General features: G+C 44.0%; 1 protein-coding gene across 1 annotated transcript in view; it reads right to left on the bottom strand.

Moving 5' to 3' along the window:
• The window catches only part of RPLP2 (ribosomal protein lateral stalk subunit P2), a gene marked incomplete at its 3' end in the record, with an annotated part of 461868 nt that extends 454695 nt beyond the window's left edge, over nt 1–7173 (bottom strand). Inside the window, exons 1-2 of the mRNA XM_065403345.1 lie at nt 6992–7173; nt 5960–6083 (exon numbers count right to left, since the gene is read on the bottom strand). Of these exons, the coding sequence (XP_065259417.1) occupies nt 5960–6083; nt 6992–7056 (189 nt within the window). The remainder of the gene's footprint in view (nt 1–5959; nt 6084–6991) is intronic.
• Nucleotides 7174–14029: the final 6856 nt, after the last annotated feature.

Genomic DNA, 14029 nt, shown 5'->3' with positions numbered 1-14029 from the left:
CCTGGGATATATCTGGTAGTTTCCAAATAGAGAAGACATCACGCTTCCTGCTCTGAGGTGCTCGCAAGAAATGATTTTCCGTCAGTGCTGAGCTGGAGTAGAACTAATATCCCAGAGATGAAAGTTTCCATCTCTCACCACCAACCTTATTAGCAGAGCACTCTCCCTTGCTAGTTATTTTATGGTAATCAGTTACCACCATAACCTCCAGGATAAAGATTTGGTTCTCCTTCCTTTCCCAATATTGCTGACGTCACTACCTTTGGAACAGAGCTTGTGCCATAGGATGCGCCAAAATGAGCCCTGTTCCTGACATTGGGATACATAAAGAGAAAGGGATATCTTTAGAGGATTATACACCTCTACCCCGATATAACGCTGTCCTTGAGAGCCAAAAAATCTTACCGCGATATAGGTGAAACCGCATTATATCAAACTTGCTTTGATCCACCGGAGTGTGCGGCCATGCCCCCCCAGAGCACTACTTTACCGCGTTATATCCGAATTTGTGTTATATCGGGTCGCGTTATATCGGGATAGAGGTGTAGAGTATACAATATACCACAACTTTCTGGGCCTTACCTGTGGTTTCAGTAGGAACAAGCCCTTGTCCTTATCTTTTAAAGCACCTTTTATGATGATTCATGCAAGCATTATGACTGTGAAGAAGGAAGCTACAACTGAAAATACAGTATAGCATCTATAGAGACAAAGCAATGGGCCAAATTGCTCAGTGATAGACACCTGCTGAAGTCAATGGAGTTAGAACTATGATTAATTTGACCCAGTGCGTTAGAGGAAGCTGATGGAGATTTCTAGATATAGCACTCTGATTATAAACCAGTTCAGTAGCAACTGGAAAGACTGGGAGTTGGGGAGAATAGATGAAAATACTTTGCTTCCTTGTTTGGAGTAAACTTTTATCATTTCACAAGACAGACTAGATGGTCTGCTATTGAATTGTGAAACAGGCATACAAACTTCCTGCATACCTAATTGCTTAAAAATACATAAGTCCCCCTCCCTCTGTAAACTTCATGGAATGTTATGTAAAGTGTATTGCCACCTTGAGGGTATTCTGGGAACTCCACCAATGCAGTATTTAACAAGTGCTGGGTTTACCATAGACTAGCCACATGCTGCAGACAAACAGAGCACCAAGTGATCTGATTATATATTTATCACAAAGTGGTGTGATGTAGTCAGTTGGTTTTTAAACACACAAACCTGAGACTATGCTTTCCAGGGCAGATTAGTTGCATAAGGTTTAGCAGAAATGGTGCATTTTCAGGAGGGTTTAAGAGTAGATGGTAGGTGGCCAACACCTCAGGTTGGGTTAATAGCTCCAGGTCTAAAGAACAGCGTGGGAGGACAGGTGAAGAATGGGAGAAGGACATTTGGAGTAGTTAGGCCTCTTGTGCAGAGCACAGCTCATACAAAGTGCTAGACTAGGAGCCATTGAGACTTGGCTATGCCAGTTATCTGCCTGTATCTCAGCTGCCTTTTCTGGTTACAATTATTGAACAAATAATGACCATCAGGTGGCCGCAGTACCTTTGGACACTTGTTAATTTGGGGGCATAGGACAGACCAGCTTGTTACATCAGTAGATAATCTCCTGGCAATGGGCCAAGATTGCATCTCCACCCTGACATTCTTAGAACTGCCAGCTGCCTTTGATACTGTTGATCATGAGGTGTTATGTGGACTCAGTTGGGGGCTGTACCAGGAGTGAATGGGGTTGCTTTGGGGTGGGACCATTCTTGTATAAGTAAGGGCTCTCAAAGGTTGCTGGTGGGGCCCTCCCAGGGAGTGCTACAGGGTTCTATCTTGTCACCTGTTCTCTTTAGAGAGCTATGGGGCAGTTACAAGGGTTGGTGAGGAGGTGGAGATTGCTGTGCCTTCGCTATGCTGATGGGGCCCAGCTCTTTTATTTTCCGACCAGCCCGAAGGGTTAAGTACCTCAGCTGCTGTTTGGATGAGAACGAGCTGGCTTACTGTTGGTTCACAGAACATGGAGAGGATACTGATTGTAGGGGAACAAGTGGAAGAGATGGCAGAGATAATATCACCTCCTTTGACTGAGGGAGGGGCTAGCCGCTAGCCCAGCATTTGTGGGGCAAGTGAGCAACCTAGGAGACCGGCTGGCCTTCCAGCTGCTATTAGAAAGTCAGGTAGAGGCTACAGCCACAATCAGCTTTTTTCAATTACATACAAGCAAGAGGCTGTGCCTGTTTCTTTCATAGACATTTGCAACCGTCAACTGTGCTTTCATCCTCTCTTGTGCAACCACTATAACATGATCAGTGGTGCTACACGTCTTAAATATATCCAGAAACTGATGCCGGGTTCACTTGTTATGGACACATCTTGCCTTGACACCATTGCAGGCCCTGGAAAAACTGGCTATTTATTACATTGGAACTGTAGCATAGTTAAGTTCCTGTTGAACTGAAATCTGGGATGCAACCTTAAAATCTTTATTTTGTACAAACCTCATTGAAATGGCAAAAACCAAAGTCAGTTATCTGTGAGCACTGCTTTATCTTCTCATGGAGGGCTGATGAAAAATGGAGAGAATAAAGTTAAAAAATACCTCCTTTTTGGCAAATTTTCACTCTTTTCTTTGTATTCTTTTATAAAAAACCCAACACTCTGGGGGCCTGTCCATTGACCACAATATTGGTCATCTTATGCTGATTATCTATTTATAACTGATAATTGAGCAGTTTATAGAGTATTTTATAACGTTTTAGCCTTAACAGAAAAGAGATGCAAAGCAGAACCAACCTACTTTAAATGAGTCAGACAGGGAACCTAGAGGAAAGGTCTTTGAGCTGGGAAAGAGGAAGTCATTTCAAAACTCACCTGTTTAAATTTCCATGTAATTTAAACTACCCTTAATATTGGCCAAGCTCATGAACTGTAACCTAGAAGGCAGTCAAGGAAGAGCTGTTGAATTCCCCGTTTAAAATAAGTTAGCACAGAGCCTATGCAAGGACGCTGCATGCATGAAACCTGGGTCTGTAATGGTAAGATTTTCAAGAGTGCCTAAGCAAGTTAGGCACCTAAATACTAGTGTCTGTCAGTGGAACTTCAGTGCCCAAGTTACTAAAGACCTTTTGAAAATGGTACCGTAATTTGACAAAACACAATCCTATCCCCGCCCCCCCCAAACACTGCCTTTCATATTTGAGCCTGGTCTACACACAGATTTTCTATCAGTATAACTATATTGGTTAGAGGTATATTTTACTGAAAATTATACATATATAATCCCTAATGTGGATGCAGTTATACAGCTGTAAAGGCATCTTACACTGAATTTACTCCCCTTCCCATACAGGAATAAGCTCTACTGGTATAAGAATCTTTATACCAATCTAGAATTGCATCCTCTAGTGGACGGGTTGTAGCATTTTAAATATACAAGTTGTACATCTCAGCTATACCCGTATGTAGACAAGACAACGTAAGACTATACATCACTTCAGCAGTGTTAGCCACAATAACGTCCCAAACACATGGAACGCAAGTCAATCTGTGGTCAGAGGTTCTTAAACTTCATTGCTCCACAATCCACTTCTGACAACAAAAATTACTACACGTCCCCTGGAGAGGGGACCAAAGCCTAAGCCCTGGGCCCCAGCAAGTCTAACTCCAGCCCTGATAATCCCATTAAAGTGGGGTCACAACCCACACTTTGAGAACTGCTAATGTAATTGATATCAAAGCTATGAAGTGATTTTAGATTTTGTGTTTGCACATTTGATGAAGTTGAGGTATGCATTGCTTTTAGAGATCTGTTGGAGATGGAAGTGAAATCCCTACAGAATGTGTTACTGACAGCATTGTAGGCAATATGCAGGTGGAAAGGAATGCACAAGTCTTGGAATAAGATCCAAATCGGCAAAGAAATCAGTGCCATTTTGGTCATTTACAAAATATAATCATTTAGGAGAATTAGCTTTGAAGTGATGCAGTAGAATTTACAAGCTAATTCTGATTTTCTGCCCATTGGGTTTCACAACATGATTTAGCATCAAGTGCATGTTTAGGTGCCTCAGGGTGGGGTTTCAAAGGTGTCTAAGTGATATAGGAGCATAAATGTAATTGGCTTCACCTACATGCAGAATCAACGAGGCTACATAAGATGGTTTTTTTTCCTTTAAACAAAGCCCAAATCCAGATCACTGTTAGACAAGAGAGAAAACTCCAGGGGCATTAGGGTTATTATAACAAAACACCCAAACATCCTTTTTAAATAAAATATTTTATTAGCTTCTGTAGCAAAAGTTTAGTCAAATAGGCCACATCCCATGTCATCGTCAGATTCCTCAGACTCCTCCTTCTTCTCTTCTTTCTTCTCCTCAGCTGCAGAGAGAAAAGATTTAAACAGTGTTTACTCATCTGGGAATATTTACAGTACATTTTGGACATTGCAGGTGTGAGGAGATCCCAAAACACGCTCTCTTCATGGAAGCGTATCTTCCAATTAAATGGACACAAGTCACCCCTTTAAGTTTCAGTCTCCATATCTACTCTGTGCAGTGCTAACGGATTCAGTTTCTTTTTAACCTATACGTTTAAAGATTAAGTGCCAAATTTTGCCTTCAGAGACATGCACAACTCTCAATTACATCCACAGGAGTTGCATACACATACCTGAGGGTCCATTTTGGCTCTATAGACTTAAACCAGAACAAATTAATGAAGGTGAGGAGCAAGCAACTGTGTATAACTCTTACTGGTTGGCTGGTTTTAACTAACCGCCTTCTATGTACACCACTTTAACAGTTCATTCCCTGGTACAGGGCAGAGATTGTCTTCAGCGCTAAACTATGTCAGTTAATATTTCAATTTCAGGACAAGAAGCCAAACTACAATAAAAGACGGAAAAGCTTCCTAAATTTACATGATGGGAATTAAGGCACTAAGATTTTAATGTATACTCACAAGCAGCAGGTGCAGCAGCAGGAGCAGCAGAACCTGGTCCAGCTGAGACTGCTACAGCTCCACCAACTGGCATGCTGGCAAGTTTGCCGTTACCTGTACGGATAATAATGCCTGCATCTGTAATTTTCACTCCATGCATCTGAAGTGGGTTTTTTTACCCACGAAAGCTTATGCCCAAATAAATCTATTAAGTCTTTAAGGTGCCACTGGACTCCACATTGTTTTTTGTGGATAGACTAACATGGCTACCCCCTGATATCTGACGTATGTCCCTTGTAGCAGCGACAAGGACTTGTATGTTTTATGGAAAATGCTGTGTATACACTTGGCACCTCATAAATGTAATGCAATAATGTTGCCAGAAACTGGGAATGGGCAACAGGGATGGATCACTTGATGATTAACTGTTCTGTTCATTCCCTCTGGGGCACCTGGCATTGGCCACTGTCGGAAGACAGGATATTGGGCTGGAGGGACCACTCTTATGTTCTGCCTTTTGCGAGAAAAGTGTAACCCTCCAGTAGAATTATATCCATTTATTTTGAGACCGTGCATAACTGCAAATTGAACACTATAGCTCACTGGGATTTTTTTTGCCACTGGCGACCACTAACCAGGCAACTACTAGCCTCTGATAAGAGCCATCAGGTAGACCCTGTTGTATGCAGTGTAGTTGTAGCTATGTCAGCTCCAGGATATCACCCAGCTGTCTCTCTAATTACAGAGACCTATCAGTTAGAAACAACTTGTATTAGCTCTGTCCAGTGAGGTTATTCAGTCTGAACTTTTGTAAATAAGAGAGCCTGAGATCTACAGAAATGCTACGCCCAAATACTTTTTATTGGGCAATTGGCACTTGAGACCATAACAACATACATACCCATACTTGGAAAGAAACAAATATTTTTAATACCCCTTGGATTAATAAGATAAGATTCAGAGCCAAGTGAATACAGAAGTGGCTCCCATTTGGATATTACACTATCAGTTACTGCATTGTCACCTTGTTCAGGCGTTCGTCATCCGTCTCAATGCCTACACTGCCGAGAATCTTCTTCAAGTCCTTTGAAGCAGGGGACTCGTTGCCCCCTAGAACAGCCAGAAGATAAACTGCAACGTAATGCATTCTGAAAGAGAATTAAAATCTTTATTATGGAGGCTGTTACAGATTTTAGAAGCCAGGCACTTCTTCCCAGCTCTCTGGAGCCCTGTCCTAGCTACAAAAAAGAAAAAAGTGTGTTCTTAGCTTGAGTTAGCTAACAAGATAAAATCCTAGTGAAGATGAGGCAGTTTTCATGAGTTAGTAGATCGAGTTCTGGGGGAGCCTAGTCTAACTGCTAAGCTATATGAGAACTACAAATTACCTCATCTTCCCTAGAATGTTACCTCCAGTTAAGAACACACGTCCCCTCCCCACCCCCCATGAAGACAAGGCCTCAGAGAAGCTGTTAGTCAAGACAGTTGGTTTTAAGTGTCCTAAAATAAATGGCTTTTACCTAAAACCACTATGAAAGTTAATACATACACTTCCTGCCATTAACAGCGACATCATAGGATATGGGGAGAGAATTTGAGCAGGTAGCAACTTGGCACCTTTTTGAACAGAGCACTTGCCCATCGCAAGCTGAAAATACTGAATGTAGGCGGAGGGGCAGCTGGACATGTCCCTGGCAGGCGCGGCCGTGCCTCGGAGGGGCTCAGCGAGCCCAGGAGAGGGGCTCCCCCAGCTGTGCGGGCAGGGGGCTACAAGGGGCTGTGCGTAGAGGGGCAGGTGCATCAGCACGATGCTGATGGCAGAGGCGCCCCAATGACCGCCCGGCTCCCTCCCTGGAGGCCGCCCCCCACTTTGCTACGCTCCCTGGCCCAGGTTCCCATCCCCCCCATTCACTGGGGTGCTTCCCCCCGGCCCTGGGAAATCCCCCTCTGTAGCCCCCCCGTCCCAGTGGCGCCCCGCTCCGGTCCCAGCACTGCCCCCCCAACGTCCCAAGCCCGGCGCGGCAGGGCACATGGCCGCCATCGCTACTTCCTCCCCCACCCGGTTCCGCATGGTCTCGGCCCAACCCCGCTCACGGCAAGGGCAGGAGCTCCGGGCGCGCCCATTAGAGGGAGGGGGGGGGGTCCGCACACTCATTTCACCGAGTGGCGATAGGACGGGAGCTGGGCCTAGGGACGTGCACACGCTACGGCGGCCCAGCGGCTAAAGGGAAAGGGAAGGGGAAGGGGAAGGGGAAGGGCCCAGACAACCCGTCTTCCTTTTTCCAACGCCCCACCAACCAGCTCTGCCATTGGACGAACCGAGACGGGTAGACAGCCAATGAGCAGTGAGATTGTTACTGGGGCTGCGGCCGCCATGACAGTAGAGGTTAAAGCAAACCCCGGGGTGGGAGCCACACCTAGGGGAGAAGCACAGACAGGCTGAGACATTACCCAGGGGGTGCCAAGACCTCCAGCCTGTGCTGGGCGGGGGCAGCACCGTGGTGCCAGGCCCACTGGGAACCTTCCCCTCACAGCCCGACAAGCTGGGGGGTAGTGGGGCTGCAGAGAGGGCAGAGCAGGGGGCAGGAGATTGCCCAGCACTCACTCCTTCCTGGCTGCCATACGGCAGCTCGACCCACTAAGCGCTCACAACAACATGGTACACCTCCTCCCGTGGCCATGGTTTCCACAGCCCACGGCCCCGCATAGAGCGCCGGGGCCAGTCCAGGCAGACGTGGGTCACCCCCTTGGCTGAGAATTGTAACAAAGGCTCCACGCATAGGAGGGCTTGGAAAAGACCCATTTTTATTTCCTATCCCCAGTCCCCTACCCAGGGTCGGGGGGGGGGGGAAGCAATCCTATAGTTGGGGTTAGTATCCACTGTATTCAGTGATAAGGAAGTTACACCCTTTCAAAGAGTCGTCCCCCCCCCCCCCAGGAGGGTCCCTCCTCCCTTTTATTTTGAGAGACTAAATAGAGGGACAATTTCTAGTTTTTAAATATCTAGGTTTCCCATTCCCCTCTACATAAGAAAATTGCTGTGTTTCAGCTCTAGTTTGATTAATTTTTTTTTCTAGATAGTTAGTCATGGCCTCTGATTCTCCCACTGGTAAATACACAGCCTGGTTTGTCTCACAAAAAGTGGCCAGGAAGGGATCTTGAGAAGTCATCAGTCCAGCCCCCTATGCTGAGGCAGGAGTCCCAGGACCAAGTACATTTAGAACATCCGCAGGTGTGTGTCTAACCTGTACTTAAAATTTTTCACTTACAGGGATTCCACAGCCTCCATTGAAAGCCTATTTCAGTGCTTAACTACCATGATAGTGACAAAGGGCATGTCTTCACTGGCAACATTAAAGTGCTGCCTTGGCAGCGCTTTAACGTGGCATGTGCAGTTGCAGCACACGCTCTTCAAAAACAAATAAACAAAACACACATACACCTCCGCGAGCACGGCTCCCAGCGCTGGTGCACTGTCTACAGTGGCACTTTATAGCAAGTTTGAGCACTGAGGGGGGTGTTTTTTCACACCCCTGAGTGAGAAAGTTGCAGCACCAGTATAGACAAGCCTTAAGTGTTTCCTAATATCGAACCCATAGTATACTTAATTTCTGGAGACTGGATGGCTGAAGGAATTGTTGATAGGATAAGGAAGATTAGTTCTCTGCTTCAAATCCATCTTGAATTAGCAGTAACTGAAAATTATCACCTCCTGATGGATGTGTGCAAACAAAGTTTGACTGTTTCTGGCCAATTTTCTAGCAGATAAGCATCCACGTAGCAAGAACTGTGGTCCATCATCATGGTTAGCAATCTTGGCAAAGAAGCTAAGGACTAAAATAGGCACGGAGACTCAGTTATTAATATTGATATAACACGCAGAAGCCCCAGTTAAGGTTGAAACACAATGGTGGAAGTATTGCAGGGCAACTTATACTGCCACTGCTCATGCTGTACCTATCCTGGACACAGGAAACAATAAAACTGATACAGTTATAAGTACTTCCAAGTTACATGCTATTGGAACTAGGTGCCTCCTATAAGGAGCTCAGACACCGGACTATCTGAGTGAAGTAAAGCTTCAGAAAAGCAACATGGTAAATTAAAAAAAAAAAAAAAAAAAGTTGCCATGTGTATAACTTCGTTAGAATCATAGAGTTAGAAGGGGCTGCAAGGGTCATCTAGTCTAACCCCCTGCCAAGATGCAGGATATGTTGTGTTTAAACCAACCAAGACAGGTGGCTGTCCAGCCTCCTTTTGAAAACCTCCAGTGAAGGAGATTCCACAAGTTCCCTAGGCAGTTTGTTCCATTGTCCTGCTGTTCTTACAGGTAGGAAGTTTTTCCCTGAGATTTAATCTAAATCTGCTATGCTGTAAATTGAACCCATTACCTCTCGTCTTGCCCTCAGCGGCAAGAGAGAACAATTTTTCTCCATCTTTTTTATGGCAGCCTTTCACGTATTTGAAGACCGCTATCCTGTTGCTATCTCCAAGATCACAAACCTTCCTGGAGGCACCGCTGAACCCATGTTTACCTTTGGGCAGAAGGGGGGCGGGAACCATATGTCACCTGCATTTCCCAGATGGACAAACATTTCCCATTGCACAGCAATACAGTGGTGGCCCAAGGTATAGATGTGCTGCTCAGAAACCTGCAATTATAGGAAATCCTCCATTACTTGCTACTTACAAGTTGATAACAACATATGTGCCATGGTTGGACTGAGTCAGAACATGGTATTATGCAGAGTTAACACCTGTCTGATCCAGGAAAAACCCTCCAGTAGCAACTTGGGTTTGCAAAGTTTTTCTTTTTTCCATGACAAAGTTTAAAATGGAAATCTACCTCAAAAATAAAAAACATTTTATTTTAGATTGAAAAGTTCAACGTGAAAATAATTTATCAAAAAAGTTCAAACTTCACAAAACAATCTGATTTCTTCAAATAATTGGTCAAAACCAAGTTGACAAAAAGTGTTGCTTTGCCCAGTTCTAATTGCAAGAATAAACTTGCAACCTTACAACGTTTACAAAAAAGAAACAAGCAAACATTCATTTGTGAGGGCAGAACTGCACCTTAAATTTAGGAAGTGAAATAGAAAAAAAAATGCAATGTTGATTAGTATATCTTTGTTCTTGGACAAGTGTGCAAATAAACAAAGTGCAGTTCTGCTCTGAAGCTGTAAAAAGTGCACTGTGGGGTTTATTCCTGCACTAAAAACTGGTCAGATTGGTTCGTGACCGATTTGATGTGTAACATATTTTGCTGGAAAATATTTTCATTATGGTGGAGTATTTTTTAACCTACTAAAGTTAAAGAATTTTTTTAGACAAACTTCCATTTTAAGGTTTGTCATGGAAAAAAAGAGAAGCTTTGTGAAAAGCTTGGAATGAAAGAAAAAAAACCTCTCATTATTACATTTTCAGCCAGCTCTATTCACAATGATTTCCAGAGAAAGTTTGCTCACTTTACAAGTAAAAGCTGCTTTTTCTAACTGCCAGCCCTACAAACCAGAACTGCAATCAGCAGGTTCTTCCTGGATCATACATCTTGAATAAAGCCCCATTGTCAGACATTATTACATCCGTGCAGCTCCCCTATCTTCAATTGGGTTATACAGATAAACTTGGAGCAGGAGACTTGACATGATAATTGGAATTTAATTAACAGTCTGTAGGTGATGCATGAGCCAGGATAGAATTCAGCTCCTGCTCTCAGCTAGGTAGGCTCTGAAGAGTTAACATTAATTTTGACCCCTGAAGTAAACAGATCTGACCAACTAAACAAAGATCTGTTGAATAAGAAAGTAGCCATTTTACATAGGTACATTTTAGAGTACAACAACAAAAAAGAAGACAGAAGGGGGAGCATAAGGATCCTACACAGTGGTCTGATGGAAGCATGAGCATGTTTCATTATGCAGGGGTACATGACTAGAGGAGCAGAGTTTTGTGAGAAAATTGAAGAACAAATCCAGCTCTACTGGTATTTCACCATGGCCATTTGCTGCAGCTGCTTTAGCATCAGAGCACCTATTGACACCATAGGGAGTGTCAAATAAAATGACTGCATAAATGAGATATAGAGAAGGCATTTTGACCCCTGAATACTGGATAAATACCTGTAAATAAACCACTTGCATCTGAAGAATAGGTACAAGGGGTTGCACTTTGTATGTCAACTAGATTGAAAGTGGGCTTGGAAAGAGTTTAAAGCACAAACAGAGAGAGAGAGAGAGAGAGAGAGTGTGTATGTATGTATGTATGTATTAGAGGTGCACCTAGACAATCATAGACATAGCACTGGTCTGTTACAGGTACCCCCAGATGGCCCTAAAATCTGAACCTGACATCCAATGGTGGGAACTTCTTACCCTATTATCACAATCCATAAGCCAGGACAATGGTTTAATAAACCCAAACCAGGCCTCAATAATACTCATATGAACTCTATGCATACAAAGCCACACAGAATAGGGTGACCAGATGTCCCGATTTTATAGGGACAGTCCCGATTTTTGGGTCTTTTTCTTATATTGGCTCCTATTACCCCCCCCCCCATCCCGATTTTTCACACTTGCTGTCTGGTCACCCTAACACAGAACCCCATTTCAGCTAATAAGAAATCTGTCTATATAGTACTCATTGCATGATAGGGACCCAAGCCACTGAAACCAAACACAAAGCAAATGATTTCTCACAGCCAGAGGTCAAAACATTAAGGCACTCTTGGAGTCCTCTTCTTCAGATATACAGCTTTGAGCTAATTTCCTTCCAAGCAGCCTGTTTCCCTAGCACAATGCTATACAAGAAAATATATTCTCTACATTAATACCACTCCAAACAAACACCCCCAGCCTTTCCTTTTTATACTCCTTGAATGACCAATCATCTTCACCTGAGACCAGTCTCATTCTTGCCACCTGGCTGACTTGTTCCTGTTGCCCATATGTCATTATGTATCCATATGTTGTCTCGTCTTATACTTACTGTGACAGATATGGCAATTCCCTGCAATATCCTGGACAAGCCTTACTGACTTAAGTTAAACCTCACTGATTTAAGTTTAAATATCTTAGGAGTTCATTGTATTAAAAATGCAAATGTTTATATATTGCTGTGGGATTGTATGTAACTTCTTTAAGGGGGAGACAGGACTAATGTAAAGCTTGGGAAGTGTTATGAGCTTCAAAAGGACTCTCTTGAAACAACAGACCAGACAAGATTTAGGGCTAGTCTACCCTTTTTTCATACCCCCGAGTGAGAAAGTTGCAGTGCTGTAAATTGCCAGTGTAGACAAGTTTTTAGTTGAGTGCATCTCCTAGGAAGTACTTGGGAGGAAGGGGATGCAAAGCTGTACTTTTTGAGGAGAATCCCATTGTCTGGCTGAAACAACAAGGAGTCCTTGGTGGCACTCTCTGCATATCAAAGACCCCAATTGGATAAAGGAGTGACTCAGATTCATGGGGGTGCTTGTTATTATTTTTAATATATTTTTTCTGTAATGCTTTTAAATTGAGAATGTGCTTCCTTAGAAAGAGCTGTGTGGTAATTTAGCTGTGAGCAATTATACTGTTTACCATCTCAGAGGAAAAAAAATAAAGCAGGCCTTACTTGTCTGACTTTGCTGGGGAACTGTGCATCCTGGAAAAATCCCAGTCAAGAAGTAGAGATACACAGGTCATCACACAAGAGAGAAGATGGCTGTGGAGCCTAGAGTCGATGGCCAGTATGGATGGATGGCCATTCTTATGTTCTTATAATGTCAGCAGATAATATCAATGTTTATTTTTAAGCATTTTTATCTATTTACATTTTCACAATTTCCCCAAATTATGGAGGGTCAGACAATAATTATTTAAGAACAGTAGACAATGAAATTCAAAAAGTTACAGCTTTATTATTATTAAAACACAAATTGTCAACATCACGTCAAAATATAAAAAGTAAATAATATCCTTAAATCAAACTCTTAAGTTCTTCTTCAAGAGATGTCCCTGTGGGTGCTCCACTCCAGGTGTTGGTGCGTCCCTGCGCCTTCGCTCGGAGATTTTTCGCAGCAGTACTCGTACTGGCCACGCATGCGCAGAGGCTGCCCCCGCTGTGAGTCTAAGATAATAGTACGCATGCGTGGCCAATCTCCTCAGTTCCTTCTCTACCGTCCCCGGCCTGAGACGGAGCTCAGCAGACTCGTTAGGAAATCCCTCACTCTTGCTACAATTACCTATTCTAGTAGTTAGTTTGTTGTCAGTTCTTGTTAGTGTAGTTCATTAGTTCTTTTATCTGTTATAAAAAAAAAAAAAAAAAAAATTCTCTCAGCCGCAGCCGCTTCTACCATGCCTGGCTCCACAGGCTTTAAGCGCTGCTCTACGTGTAAGGACGCTATCCCGCTCTCTGATGGCCACTCTCAATGTATAAAGTGCTTGGGGGAAACCCACATTCCCCAAAAATGTGCCCACTGTAGCAAACTCAGTTCCAGGGCACGGAAGGACAGGGAGCTTAAACTGAAACTGCTCCTCCTGCAAAAGTCTATTGGGTCAGTTTCAGACCCAGGTGCCGACTCCGGCTCTGCTGCCCGCCACAGCCCCTCATGGCAACCTACTCCTCCACAGTTTTCACCTCACGCAGGAGCCTCACCTTTTCAATTTACTCAGACAGCAGATCTATTGGTATCACCTATTCTGCAGTCTCCCCTGATAAATGCCTGTTTTTCTCCAATGCCTGAGTCAGGATCAGAACAACCTTCCTCCAGTGAGGAGGAAGCTGATCCACAGGCAGTTTTTTCTCCATATCAAGACTCCCAGACCCCAATCAACAGAGGTTACAAAAAAACTACCTCAGCCTGTTCTCAGGATCCTGCCCCATGGGGAGTGAACCCCTGGATGGCACCACCTATGCCCTACCCACCACCATGGCAATGTTGGGCACCATGGGCATCGTACCCTCGAGAACACGTGCGCTACGGCACCTCGACCAGGCGCAACACCGGTCTAGCACCGCCACCTGACGGACCTGCCAGTGACACAAGATACCAGGCAGCACCATCACACTTCCAGGAGCAACTGAGTCCTGCTCCTATTCCAGCAGAGCCCGACGT

The sequence above is a fragment of the Emys orbicularis genome, chromosome 4 (genome assembly GCF_028017835.1).
Source record: "Emys orbicularis isolate rEmyOrb1 chromosome 4, rEmyOrb1.hap1, whole genome shotgun sequence".
Lineage (NCBI taxonomy): Eukaryota > Metazoa > Chordata > Testudines > Emydidae > Emys > Emys orbicularis.
The sequence above is the reverse complement of the archived record's forward strand: the minus strand, read 5'-3'. Positions and strand labels throughout refer to the sequence as shown.